This window comes from Lynx rufus, unplaced genomic scaffold, assembly GCF_022079265.1.
Source record: "Lynx rufus isolate CCGP_SWC_20201006 ecotype Redwood Valley unplaced genomic scaffold, mLynRuf1.p SCAF_26, whole genome shotgun sequence".
NCBI lineage: Eukaryota > Metazoa > Chordata > Mammalia > Carnivora > Felidae > Lynx > Lynx rufus.
Genome location: NW_025814841.1, coordinates 12,562,449 through 12,577,635, shown reverse-complemented (window position 1 = coordinate 12,577,635; position 15,187 = coordinate 12,562,449). Strand labels below are relative to the sequence as shown.

Below are 15,187 nucleotides of genomic sequence, written 5' to 3'. Positions count from 1 at the left end.
TGTGTCTTCTGGAGTGTTCCCAGTCTCAGGTTATAGTGACCTTCTGTATACTATTGTCAAACTTGCAGGCCTTTAATTTTCATTTTTCCATTTGTTTTCTTTTTGCCTTTTTAAAATAATTTTGCCAAAAGTACCAACAACGCCTCTTTTTTCTCTTTGGTGTCAGATCTCCAGTCATTTAGAAGTCATGCCTCTTTTAGTCTCCTCTGATCTGAAATAGGTCCTTAGTCTTTCGCTGTCTTTCATGAACTCAACAGCTTTGAAGGTTACAGGCTTTACAGTCTATAGGATGACCCTCAACCTGGATCCATCCAGTTTTTCCTCATAATCAGGACATGCTTGGCAGGAAACCACAAAAAAGATGTCAATGTATTATAACAGAGGGCACACAGTGTCCATTTGTCCCACTACTGGTGATTTTAACTTTGATCACATGCCATAAAGTCACCATGTCTACTATAAGGGTACCATTTTTCCCTTTATAATAGTTAGTATTTTGTAAAGAGAATTTCCAAGATTGCACTTCGTCTTCACCAACCCTAACAGTAAGTTAAACAACAATAAGTTTTAGTGTTGGTTAGTGATGTTTGCCTTTATCAACCACTACTAGTATGGTTGCTAAATATTTCCATCATTCCTTCTTCATTTATTAATTGACATTCTACTATAAGAAAGAATTTTTCCTTCTTCTCATTTATATATTTGTTTATTAACGTAGGTATAGATTAGTGGGTTCCTGTTTTATTCAGTTGGTTATAATCCAGTACGTGCATTATTTGTTTTGATCCTCAAATTGTCCTAGATTTAGCTAGTAGAAGCTTCTTCAGTTTGTTTCCTGTGTCTTTTTGATATATCTCCATCATTCTTTGAGCATTTCCTTCCTTTCTGGAACAAAAGATTTCCAGGCTTATCTTGTACTTTTCCTACCTCAGCCCTGGGATCAGCCATTTCTTTAGAATTTCTGGAAGATAATAATTAGAAACCAAGATTACCGCATGGAGCATGCCCTTTTAGGAGGCAGATACCTATATACATACACACATCTGTAACTATTTATTTTGTATATATATTGAAGTAAATGAGTTCCCACTGATACTTTCAATTCCAAAGCAGTACCTCAGCATTCCTTCTAACTCTCCTTTTGACAGATTTTAAGTACCGTCTCCAGTAGTGAGAAATCTGGGTCTCATCTTCAGTTTACTCATTTGCTCAGTGTAATAGTCTTCCAACCATACTGCTCTCTTCCATACCATCTCCGCATCCTTCTTCACACCACTTTGCAATAGATCTGTTGCAGACTCTGTTAAGAAAAGATGGACAGGGAAAATCAATTCCATTCTTAAAGTTAATTTGATTCAGTTAATACATTTCATTTAAACATTGTCAATCTTGAACACTGATACTTTCCTAAGGACAAGTTTGGAAACCTTGATTTTTAAGTCATTTTATAACTAATGTTGAGACAGGTTCTGTGTAGCTTAAGTTATGAGGCATGTAAACAAATATAGTTAAGATTATATGACTGTTTTGGCCCAGTCCTCAGCCTGGCTGACATAAGAACTCAGTTTTAGCAGTGCACTTGTAGTCAGTCAGGACCTAGGGGACCAGTACAAAATAATTAAACCCACAAGAGACTAGATGGTGGACAAAGCAAAATGCATGTTTATTAGTTTATATATATTAATTGCCAGCTAGATTAAAATACTTACATTGACTTGATAATGTACACGCTTCCTAATTGGAAAAGTGTGCTTAGAACATTACAAATCAGGTGTTCTCTTGGGTAATACAGAATTGGAACATAATTAATTTTGTATAATTTTATGAGAGCATTTAATCCTACTCTAGGAATGTACCTGCCAATCAGTAAAGAGTTTCCATATATACGGGTCAGTGTGTTCCCATTGTCTGTCCCCAAAGATAGTAATAGTGATCTAGCATCTTGGCTTTGTGTTTTTCTCAACTTTTTTTTGAAAATTTCAAAATTACAGAAAAGTTAAAAATATAAGTCCAGGAATGTGCCTGGGTGGCCCAGTCAGTTTTGAGCATCCAACTCTTGATTTCAGCTCAGGTCATGTTCTCACAGTTCGTGGGTTCGAACCCCACACTGGGCTCTGTGCTGACAGCATGGAGCCTGATTGGGATTCTCTGTCTTCCTCTCTCTGCCCTTCCCTGCTCACTTGTGCACTCTCTCTCAAAATAAATAAACTTAAAAAAAAATACAAGACCAGGACTATACATATATCTTTCACTTAGGTTAACCAATTATTAATGTTTTGCTGCATTTGCTTTATAATTCTGTATGTATGTAAAAATGTGCACACACATTTTTTTTCAGAGTCACTTGAAAATAAGTTGTAGACTTGTGACACTTCACTCCTAAATATCATATTATATAGCCCCTAAGAACAAGGGGATTTTCCTGGCTTCACAGCAAAGAAACTAAGATAATAAAATTATCTGATATACTGTTCATATCTAAATTTACCCTGTGTTCCAATAATGTCCTTTATGCCTCCCTTTTTGTGGGTGCAGGGAGAGAGGAGGCAAGAATCCAAGGATTCATTTAAGGATCCCACAATGTAATTAGTCTTTTAGTTTTCTTTAATCTAGACCCTGCTGAATTTTGCTTTTGTGGGTTTGCGGTTTTTTTGCTTTTTTGACTTTTATAGAATTGAAATGCAGAATCCAGGCCAGGTCTCTTGTGGAGTGTCCCACAATCTGGATTTTTCTGATTGTTTTCTCATGATTAGATTCAGTGAAACATCTTTTCACAAGAATATGATGTAGGTATTGTGTATATCCATTGCATCATAACAAAGAGCACATGTTAGGTTGTCTAGTTCCTGGTGATGCTAAATTTGATTATCTGGTCACGGTGGGATCTGCCACTTCTCTTCATTGTAAAGGTACTGTGATTAATAAGTCAGTGTGAGATTTTAGTTTGCGACTTTGTAAATATCCATTTTAGTGGCCACTGATGAACCAACCTTGCCTGAATCAAGTTTTAAATCGGTCATTTCAAGATAATTTCACAATTCTATTATTTCCTTTACATTTAGTAGCTAGCAGTCTTCTGTAAAGAGTGCTTTCCTTTCTCTCTATACTTTTTCTTTCACTTTGAACTCATGAAATCTTTATTCAATGTGCTATAATTTTTTACTGTTTTTTTTTTTTTTTCCAAAGTTCAAATTGTCTTCGGGCTTCACTTTAAGACAGTTCCTATGTTATTTTGGCGTGTCTCCATCAGTCTTTTTGCACCTTCTTGGTTTCTCTATACCATGTTCCAGGCTCAACCAATATAATTTTTAATAGTTACCTAACACTCTCATTACCTAACACTCCCCTTTGAATATTTAGGTTTTCTGTTATTAATAATATTGCTATCAATCATTTTATGCACAGATATGTTTTTCCTTTTAGAGAGATTATTTCCTTATGATAAATGTCCCAAGTGTTTCTAAATTCCTGGGTTAAAATGTGTGGATAGTATTTTATGAAAGGATCATGTAGCTTTAACATTGTCACTGGAATTGTCTGTGGGTTTATTTTACATGAATTTCCAAACACTGTTGTCTTTGCTTTCCATTTTTACTAGTTGTTTTTTATTTTTAATGTGTTCTTCAATCCTGTATGCAGAGGTGATGTTTTTCTTTAAAAGGGAGAATTTTTAAAAGGGAGAATTGCTACTTGACGAGATGAAAATAGTAACTTAGAATTTTACTTCAGATTTTTTTGATAGCTATGATGCCATGTTCCATATAATTTGGTTTTATCTCCTCTCTGTCCATGCCTCTGAATGGTGTTTCTTAGTGTGTCATTTTTTAGCAAGATGTGCAGATAAGCTCTAAAGCAGTGGTTCTTAGCCAGAGATTTGTATCTGCAGCTTTCAGAGCACATGTGTGCCTTGGTCTCCTGGAGATTGATTTGGAATGCAGTCAGGCATTTTCTGTTCTTTGGAAATTCCACAGGTGACTCTGATGCCCATCATTATTTGAGAATCGCCACTCTAGAGATTTTATATGTCAGTTACTCTGTATATCCCCAATTTCCTGTTGCTTAGAAATCATTCATAAATGTTTCTTTTTTAATACTTGCAAATTTAATACAGTATAATAATCCTAAATCAGCATGTGTTGGCAGTGAAATGCTAAATCAATACCTAGTTTTTCTTTTATTTTTTTTTGCCATTTTGTTCTTTGTTTCTTGTATTAGTAAAATGAGTGTAATAGTTTTTTTGGATTATAGACACACTGTTTCCTTTTATCTTTTGCCTAAGTGACATGATTTTGTAATGCAGTCCCTCTTTGTGATAACTGAGTTTGGTTATAATTAACTCTTATATCCTCATTAAAACTATTTTCTAATAACATTGAGAAAGTGCTAGTAGTCATCTCCCATTGGAAAATATTCATGTTAATATTTTCTTAGCAGTGTACATAAGGAATCTTCATTTGAACTTAAAACTAAAACGTATCTTTTTGTGAGCAGGGCATGTCTTTCACTTCAGAATGGTTTGCAAAGTATTTGCAGTCATCAGCAGCTGCTTGTTGGGTAAGTTTAAGTTGTTTTTAAATAATTTTATTTCATTTTACAGAATTGTCCCACCACCATTTTTTCCCCAGATAATAAAAATCTTCTAAGATATATCTTCTAGATATATCTCCTTGGTCATATTCTATAAGAAAAATAAGCCATTTCTAGTGGAAAGAAAATACACAAAGAAAATGTTTTTCATTTCACATTTCATTATACACAAATTGAATGTCTTCAAGCTTGTTCAGCTAGAATGGAGTGTTAGAGGAAAGTGATTCATACTGTCATTTCTTAAATATTAATTATTGACCTACTGTGTGCCAGGCCCTGTTCTCAAATCAGGTTATGTATTTCAGAAAAAGACAGGAAAAAAAACCCTCATGGAATTATATTCTAAGTAAATGCAGGTGGTGCTAAGTGCTATAAGACAAATAAACCAGGATAAAGAGCATAGACAGTGGAAGGGGTACTATTTTATACAGGGTGGTTGGGATACATATCTCTGTGAGTGATATTTGAACAAAGTCCTGAAGGAAGTGAGAGTGTAAATATCCAGGGAAAGAGTGTTCTAAGTAGAGACCACAGCAAGTACAGAGATTCCAAAACAGTTCTCTGATGTGTTCATGTTTAAGAAACAGGAAGGAAGCTAGAGTGGCTAGAGCAGGGTAAGTAAGTAAGGGCAAGTGGAGAGGTGAATTTGGAGATGAAGGGAGTGGCTACAGTGAGGACCTAGAGTTTATTGCAAGGGGGATTAGAAGAATTTTATGCAAAGGAAGATAGTGACTGAACTTCAGATTTTGAAAGGATCACTAGCATGGAGAATAGATTTTGCTGAAGCAAGACAGAAGCAGGGAGACCAGTCGGGAGAGTATTACAGTAACCCAAGTGGGAGATGGCGGACCCATGAACAAGAGTGGTAGCCTGGGCCTGAGAGAAGTTCAGCTTCTAGATACACTGTGAAGATTGAGGCAATAGGATTTACTGATGAGCTGGGTATGGGTATGGGAAGGGAGAGAAAGAAGATCACTGAAATGTTTGACTTGAATCAACTGTAAAAAATAGAGCTGCCTCTTCCTGAAAGGGAAACTGAGAAGTTTGAGTGGCAAACTCAACAAATAGTATTCTTTCAAATATAATTATTTTACCTAATAATTTTTTAAATGTCCTGCTATGTTTTTAGTTCTTTTTTCAACTGCTCATCTTTATATGTTCACCTGTAATTTACAATTAAAATGTACACATTATTCAAGTGGAAAGTTCTTTTCTACTTAAAATAGAGGAAAGATATTAAAGAGCAAAAGAATACCGCCAAAAAGAATTTATAGACTAGGTACAAACATAATTGTTATATCAGCTTTTGCTTAAAGTATTAAAGTCCATGTTACATTTCTTTGCCTGGTTACCTTTACATGGTTCTCTCGTAGGTGTATGCCAATCTAACATCTTGCCAAGCTCTCGGAAATATGTGTGTGATGAACATGAATTCTTATGACTCTGTCACTTTTGATGCATGCCGACTGTTTCAGTTTATCTTTGAAAATACTGGACTGCGCACTGTTCATTCTATTTCATTTTGGTAAAGATACCCTGATTGATGAACTGTCATTTTGACCAAATTCAATGCAGTTACTTTCACAAATATTAGTAATAAGATATATTGGTACCGTGTTACTAAAACAATTGTAATTATTTGTAGGAGACGGAATCTTCCATGGCTCTTCTATGGAGACCAGCTAGGATTAGCACCTCAAGTACTCAGTACCATACCTCTTCCTACAAATTTCAGTTTTAAAGGGGAAAACCAGGTATAAGTTATTAGATTATTAGAGAACAACTGTATTTTGATTTATAATTTAAAATTTATAATTAGTCATAATTCTTGCTTCCTTAGGTTTTTTTCTAAAAATTTAATTACTGGGGCGCCTGGGTGGCGCAGTCAGTTAAGCGTCCGACTTCAGCCAGGTCACAATCTCGCGGTCCGTGAGTTCGAGCCCCGCGTCAGGCTCTGGGCTGATGGCTCGGAGCCTGGAGCCTGTTTCTGATTCTGTGTCTCCCTCTCTCTCTACCCCTCCCCCGTTCATGCTCTGTCTCTCTCTGTCCCAAAAATAAATAAAAAAACGTTGAAAAAAAAAATTTAAAAATTTAATTACTAAACTAAACCAAAATATCAGCTGTTCATAGAAATTAAACAATATAGAGTTTAGCAGCCTTACTGAGTGTATGGATACCTCTGGATTATGTGGTTGTGGCAGTAAGTAGTACGTGTAGGACTGGGAAAGTAGTTTTCATCACCAAATGCCAAACAAACTGTCCTTCTCTGTCTCTACATTTTTAAGAACTGCTTCCAAAGACTGACTGGAATCTATGCCATTTCCTTAGCATAAAGTTTTGTGCTAAGGTCAAAATTTTTACCTTCAGCTTTTTAACCTTCTAGAATGATGGAATCGATTATTCTTGTCCCTGCTCACCCCCCCCCCACTCTTCTACACACACACACACACATACTTAACAGTTTTGAAGGAAGTTACTTGTCACTGGCATTGCCTCTCAATTCTGGGATAATAGTTTTAATGCAAAAAAAACCAGTTCATTTATTTTAGGTGTGTTTAATTATAAAGATACTGGGGCGCCTGGGTGGCGCAGTCGGTTAAGCGTCCGACTTCAGCCAGGTCACGATCTCGCACTCCGTGAGTTCGAGCCCCGCGTCAGGCTCTGGGCTGATGGCTCGGAGCCTGTTTCTGATTCTGTGTCTCCCTCTCTCTCTGCCCCTGCCCCGTTCATGCTCTGTCTCTCTCTGTCCCAAAAATAAATAAACGTTGAAAAACAAAATTAAAAAAAAAATAATTATAAAGATACTTAGGTTAATTTTGCTTCAAAGTAAAGACAGTTGAATTTGATATTTGATCTCTAGAAAAAGAAAGGATCAGTCAATAATGAACGTTTCTTAATAGAATACTGCATTGCTTCTAGAGTATGTAACATTTTATTCTTGTTTTTATTTAATCAGAATAGAAAACTGAAGTTTATTGCTGCTTCCTATGATGTAAGAGGAAATTTTCTCAAGTGGCAGACATTAGAAGGAGGTGTTTTACAGGTGAGCATACTTCTAGCTAAAGAATTCCTACCTAATGTGCCTTATTTTTGCCTCAGCAAAGATAAGGAAAAGACTAGATGTTTACTAGATTAACTTGCATGGCTACGTTGATTTTTTTATTGTGTTTTAAATGGGAATTTCTTAAAACTACTTTAAGTAGTATTACATAAAACATGTTGTATAGGGGTTTAAGAATTCTTGACTATAGGGGCGCCTGGGTGGCGCAGTCGGTTAAGCGTCCGACTTCAGCCAGGTCACGATCTCGCAGTCCGTGAGTTCGAGCCCCGCGTCGGGCTCTGGGCTGATGGCTCAGAGCCTGGAGCCTGTTTCCCATTCTGTGTCTCCCTCTCTCTCTGCCCCTCCCCCGTTCATGCTCTGTCTCTCTCTGTCCCAAAAATAGATAAACGTTGAAAAAAAAAAAAAAAAAAAAGAATTCTTGACTATAAGCAAATAAAACATTATTCTGAGACATTTACCATTTGTATTGTTTTGCTCTAGCTTTGTCCAGACACAGAGACAAGACTGAATGCTGCTTATTCTTTTGGAACAACCTATCACCAAAACGTAAGTTTGGACTATACTAGTCTATATTTTAACTTCATTTCACATCAGCAATATTGGGATGATCTTTGAATTTTCAAAATGTTTTTAATAGTAGTGAATAATTTCACTGACTGATATAGTTTTTTATTATTTGGGTGTGGAAAGTCTTACCTTGTCATCTATAGCATTTAAAATCATATAATATTAGATTTTCATAATTATTATTTATTTACTTTTAGGCATATAAAATGATATTTTCTTCTGAGCATTTTAAAATAAAGTGAAAATATTATTTTTAGTGACTAATAAAAATGTTACTCCCTCCTCTCTCTACCCCCCAGTTAATAAATCAAAATGCCTCTTTCTTTCCTTCCATACTTTTCTCCTTCTACCCTCCCTGACAGTTCCTTCCTTTGGTAACCCATTTTGAAATTACAGTATTTACAGTATGGTATAAAGGAATGTTACGAGCCATTAAACTTCTGAAAGACAGACATTCACTTGTCTACAGAAATACTTCTTGATAAAATGCATATACGTACACCATAGAACAAAACTGTGATTCCACTTTTGTTAAAACTACAATGAAAACTATCATAGAAAACAGATTGGAAGACAATAAACATTTTTAATAGTGGTTACCTCTGGATGGTGGGATTGCAGGTGATTTATTTATTTATTTATTTTATTATTTTCCAAACCTCAGGGGCACCTGGGTGGCTCAGTCGATTAAGCATCTGACTGACTCAGGCCATGATCTCACGGTTCGTGAGTTCAAGCCCCGCGTCAGGCTCTGTGCTGACAGCTCAGAGCCTGGAGCCTGCTTTGGATTCTGTGTCTCCCTCTGTCTCTGTTCTTCCCCTGCTCATGCTCTGTCTGTCTGTCTCTCTCTCTCTCAAAAATAAACAAAATAGTAATGGTTTTCAAACCTCTATCATGAACGTGAATTTACTTTTATTATAAATGACTTATGTTATCAAAAAAAAAAAGGAATGTTATTATGTGTCTACTATGAACCAGGAGAATCAACACTAGTTAAATGCCTGCTGCGGGATGCTCAGCATTTTGTCATTGTCATCTCATTTGATCCATGAAATAACTATGTGAGATACGTATCATTATTATACATATCATTCATAGATGAGGAAATGGTGCTCAGTGAGATTAAGTAATTGACTTAAGGTCTTGTAGCAGGTAAATTGTGGAACTGGTGTTCTGTTAAACTTAAAAACCATGTTTTTTCCATTGAACCGGGCTGCCTCTGAAGTAGCTCACAGCCTAATAGAGAAAATACTATATAGACAAAGAATCGCAAAGAATGTAGAATGCGGTGTGTACAAAGTACCATATTGACACAAAAGAGGAGTCATCAGCAGTTCCTGGGGAGGTACTGGAAGGCTTCTCAGAATGAGTGATATTTAGTCTTGTAGAATGAATATGAGTTTGCCAGGAAACACAGTGGGGAAGGGAATATCAGGCAGCAACATTTGTGATGTCAGAGAGACATAGAATAGCATAGCATATTTAGGAACTGCATTAGGTTGGTATGAATGGACCATAGACTGGTAGGGAGCAGTGGGAGATAAGCCTGGTTCTGTTAAGGGAAGCCAAATCTTAGACTACACTGTACGTCAGGAGAAAGAATTAAGACCTCATTCTATAGGACAGTAGTTTTTAAACTTTTTCACTGATGTACACTTACTGTTGAGAACAAAGGCATACCTTCTCCAGCTGTGTTGTAGAATAAGAACCAAGCAGTTCTTTACTTTTAGTTCTTTTGATCCTTAAAAAGAATCATATTGAAGTATTCATGTTTTGGAAGGTTCATGGGAATGCATATTAAAAAGATAGTTTAAAGATATTTTAAAAGCTTAAAAAACACTTTTACGTTTATTTTTATTTTTGAAAGAGTATGAGTAGTGAGGGGCAGAGAGAGGGAGACACAGAATACGAAGCAGCCTCCAGGCTCTGAGCTGTCAGCACGGAGCTTGACGCGGGGCTCAAACCCATGAACCGTGAGACCATGACCTGAGCCGAAGTCGGACACTCAACCGACTGAGCCACCCAGGCGCCCCCAAAAAACACTTTGAAAGATTAAATATGCTTTCTAATTTTCACTGCTTTTATTTTTTATTTTCCAGTGTGAGATTCCTATTTCCAAGATCTTAACCGACTTTCCCTCTCCTATATTTTATGATGTGTACCTTGAATATACTGATGAAAATCAACACCAGTATGTTTGGGCTGTGCCTGTGTTAAACCTAAATCTTCAGCACAATAAAATATTTGTAAACCGAGGTAAGATATCCATATATACCATTCTCTCTCTGAGCTGAAAACCAATAAATAAGTCAACCTTCATGATAATTTAATAAACTATGGGTTATAAAAAAGGTCATGGGTTTTCTCTTATTATATGGTTTTAGATAGTCTGCCAAGAAGTAAAACAATAAGACTGCTGATAATATTTAGAAATTTCTGCCAAACATATGAGGCTCACTGTTAAGAAATTAAATATTATTGCTAACATGTAAATTGAGAAAAAGTAGTAGAACTGTAAATTGGGGCTTCTTCAAGCTGTTCTCAAGCTGCTTTTCAGACAAGTTCATTTATTTTGTCCTCATATTATAAAATTCTTATTCAGGTAATTTGCAGGGAAAATCCTTCCAAACTGATGAAAGTCCAAACAATCAGAAGACATTCAAGTGAGGTCAGGAAAGCTATTACCAAGAATTTCTTGCAGCAATAGCTGTTTGTGCAATCATTTTATCTAAAACACAATGTATAATTCTGTGTTTTAAATTTATTCTGTAACTTCTCCTTGAGAACCAAGGTATTTTTTAATGCCATCTTTTTCTTTTCTTTTTATGATAAAAGACAGTAGCCCCGGCAAGTGGCTTCTAACTCGGCGCATTTTCTTAGTGGATGCACTAAGTGGACGGGAAAATGACTTAGGAAGTCAGCCAAGATTAACTCGAATTGCTACCCAAATATCACTGAGGTAAGCAAACATCTGTTGTACTAAATTAAGGTTGGAGTGTATGGGAAAATGTGATAATGAAAGTGTTTACTAGTAATCATCAGATGAAAACAATAAGGACAACTGAATTGCAGCAATACATAGAGATTTTTAGATATCTGTGTAGACTGGTATCTACACCAGTAGAAGTGAGGAGCTCCAGGGGGAGAATTCTGTTAAAGAACCTGAGGAGTTTTGTCAAAATGCACACTCTAGCCCTGCTGAATTAGAATGGGTTGGGAGGCGGAGGGGAACTGAATAGCAGTGGGCTGAAATGGGAATGTGAGAAGGAGCCTGCCCAGTGGTTTAATGGGTAGGCCCCTGGGTTTTCATTTCCTTTCATAGCTACTGCCTTGGCCCAGATTAACTATCAACACCTCCCTCTTCCTAGGAAATCTTAATGATGATCCTACCTTAGAATAGTGCCTTGTAGCCCTTATTTCTCTGTTTTTAAGTGTGAGATTCCTACCTCTAGATCATAACTGACTTTCCCCACTCTGATACATGTATTTTTTAATGTTTATTTATTTTTGAGAGAGAGAGGGAAAGAGAGCACGGACCAGGCAGGGACAGAGAGAGAGGGAGACACGGAATTCGAAGCAGGCTCCAGGCTCTGCACAGTCAGCACAGAATCCAACGTGGGGCTTGAACTCATGAACTGCGCAATCATGACCTGAGCTGAAGTCGGACGGACACTTAACTGACTGAGCCACCCAGGCGCCTCACCCACTAATATTTTTTGATGTGTACATTGACTACACTGGCAAGAATCAACACCGTCATTTAACATGAGTCTGGCATTTTGAAGCACTTCAATATCCATATACATTTTTTCATTGTTATTTCATTCTGCTTTTCATAGCAATCTTATGAGGTACAGGCAGTATAGAAGCTTTATCATGTATCTTGCTGAAGTCCAAATATACTGTGTTTTTTAGCATCCCCTCAATCTACTAATGTAGTATCACTGATAAAAATGAAATTGGACCTAGTCAGGCCTAACCTGATTGTGGTAAAACCACGCTGGCCCCTAGCATTTGGCACTTTGAATTTACAAACTATATTCATGCATTGAATTCAGCAAAATATGTTCCACTATGTACTATAAACAGCACTAGATATGACATGCATTATTTTGTTAAGAATTCATCTTTCTCCTTTGAAAATTATGGTGTTATCTGTCTTTTCCTAGGCTTCGTTTAACACTTCACTTTTGACTGTTCCTCAAAGATGGTTCATAGTACTTCAGTGATTTCACTTGTAAACTTCATAGGACCTAGATCGCGAACAGTTTCTAATTTGTCTCAGACGGCGTATTTTAATATTAAAGTTTTGACTACTTAAGATAGCTTATGTTGTTACCATTAGTTTGTTTGACCCTAGTCCTTATTAACTGGTTGATTCTGAGATCACCAAGACTATCCATATTACATTAAAACAACAACAACAACAGTAAGTCAGCTGTATGTTTAAGGACTTAGATATATTTATAACTAAAAATGTATTTTATTATAAACAGCATCTACCTTGTGCCCAACACAAAAAATGGAAACATTTACCCTCCCTTAATTACCATTGCCTACAGCGACATTGATATCAAAGATCCCAACAGCCAGTCTGTGAAGGTGAGTGCCATGCTATTCAGTGGCTCTGTATGTGTTAATGTAATACTGATGCAGTTTACATTATGGTCAAAGGTTATTAGTTCTTTTTTAAGTTTAAAAAAAAATACTGCACTAAATATAGTCAAGTCTTAATTACTTTTTACTACTAACGGTAAAGGTGAGTTCTTTACAGATCGTTCAAGTAAAAAAGCAAGAATTAAGTTTTTATCTAGACACCATCACCAGGGATACAATTGGGCATCCCTGTTCAGGATCCCGGGGGTATCCTGAAATATGCAGTGTCTGTCTCTGTCCTTTTTGCCAACTTGCTTGCACTAAGATTTTGTTTCCCTGGCTAAGAAAAGCAGAAACTCGAACTTTTCAGCAGGCATATGTGTTCCTCTTCTCATCAGGTTTGCTCACTTGATGAAAATGCACTTTGACAGGTAGAAAGATTCAAACCATCAGTAGTTTATAACTAGTAGTGCTAAAGGGAAGTAGAGAATAGTTTGGACCTGCAGCCAGGTTGGCTTCCTACTATTTCCCCAACTCAAAGTTAACTGCAGAACTAAAGGCCTCCCTTGCCTGGAAGGGCCTGTGAATGGAGTAGAGACCTCGTACACTCTGAAGACAGGCTATGCCAGAGAATGAGCCTGGAGAAGGCTCAGTTCCTCCTCCCATCCTCACGAGTAGTCAGATAAAGCATCTCTGCTTTGAGGAGTGGTACATGACAGAGATATAGAGACCAAAACCAGAGGTAATCCTTCTATACTTTTTCCTCAGAGAGATTAAGTGGCCATTCCCTTCCCTGTCTGGAAACATGAGAGGTATTTAAGCATTCCCTACCTCCAAACCTCACTAATAGCTTTTAATTTCTACTATTTTACTTTTCTGAATTTTGGCTACTTTTGGCTTCTGTATTGTATTTGTACTCAGCTGCTACTAGATTCAGGCTGCCGTTAAAGAAAAAGTAGGCACATAACTCTTCTCTGAAAGATTTTACCTCCTCATTTGTATGACCGAATTGGACGTTAAAATTAGTTTCCATTGCCTGAGCTCATATGCACCATAACAAGAGGAGAGGAAAATCCAGAAACTCACTTAGTAACAACAAGGCTGCCTGGTTTAAAATTTCCTGGTTAGGGACACCACCTGGGTGGCTCAGTCGGATAAGCTCTGTGTTGAGCCCCAAGTGGAGCCCTGTGTCAGGCTCTGTGCTGACAGCATGGAGCCTGCTTGAGATTCTCTGTCTGTCTCTCTGTGTCTGTCTCTCTCTCTCAAAATAAATAAATTTTAAAAATTAAAAAAAATAATAAAATTTCCTGGGTAACCAAGAGTATATTTATTTTAAGATAAAACACTTCTGGGTCTTTTCTTTAACAATCTTTTTATTTGCTTAAAATATTCCAAAGTAAGTCTTGATAAATTGGAAAATAATAGATACAAAAAGAATTGCGAGAATCATGAAACTATACTGATGAAGTCCACCTCAGATTCCTTCTAAGTATAGAATGTACAGTTCTTTCATCATTTCTTAATTTTTCATGAGAGGTGTTGCAAAAATTCTACATTAGTGAAGCATTCAGCTACGTCTTGGCTCTCTCACCAACAGCAAATAACTTTCCCTCACATTTTCTGAGCAGATCAAGAGCATCCCTCAGATTTGCCCTCAGATGAATGCCCTCAGTTTTCCTCTGTAATACTTCAGAATCTCTGTTTCATTATCCTTCCTGTCTCTTGCTCCGATTTTTACGAACAGAGTGCCCTTCCTCCTTACTTAATTTTCTACCTGTGCTTGTGTGTGGTACTTTCTCCAGCATCCTGTTTCACCGCTCTTCCCTTATTCAGCCAGCTTCTCTGCTGGCCCCTTTCCTTTGCCTATAACAACTATCAAGTCCTCCCGTCTTAAATACAGTAAAACAACCAAACAATAAAATCTTTCCTCAGTTCTGCCAGCTTTTTAGCTTGCTGTCATATATCTTTCCTTGATTTTCCAGGCATTTACTCTTTCATCATTTGCAGTCTAGCTCTTGCCATTTTGTGTCTTTGAAAACCTCTTTCTTAAAGGTCAGCAATGAATTCCACGTACACTGGCTTTATTTCTTTAACCTGACATACAATATTTGACATTGTATTTCCAGACATATTCTTGAACCTCTATTCTGTTATCTTGGTAAGACTTCGGTATCTCGCCTCTTCTGCCTCTCACAGTCCTGTTTCTCTACCCTTTACTGGTTTCTCTTTCTCTTCTTGTCTCTTCATATAGTGGTATCCCTAAGATTCTTGTTCAGCCCTTTGATTAATGCCTTCTAAGGTGTGATTGTTTAGCTAGTTGCTAAATTCTTGCTGCACGAGATTTGTCACATTCCTCAGTTACAGACACCTATCAGA

General features: G+C 36.9%; 1 protein-coding gene across 1 annotated transcript in view; it reads left to right on the top strand.

Annotated features, from left to right (window-relative positions):
* The window catches only part of TMEM67 (transmembrane protein 67), a 54,622-nt gene that overhangs the window by 13,811 nt on the left and 25,624 nt on the right, over positions 1-15,187 (top strand). The window contains exons 7-14 of the mRNA XM_047088997.1: positions 4,492-4,554; positions 5,961-6,112; positions 6,233-6,341; positions 7,544-7,630; positions 8,129-8,194; positions 10,315-10,471; positions 11,051-11,174; positions 12,712-12,817. Coding sequence (XP_046944953.1) covers positions 4,492-4,554; positions 5,961-6,112; positions 6,233-6,341; positions 7,544-7,630; positions 8,129-8,194; positions 10,315-10,471; positions 11,051-11,174; positions 12,712-12,817 — 864 coding nt within the window. The remainder of the gene's footprint in view (positions 1-4,491; positions 4,555-5,960; positions 6,113-6,232; positions 6,342-7,543; positions 7,631-8,128; positions 8,195-10,314; positions 10,472-11,050; positions 11,175-12,711; positions 12,818-15,187) is intronic.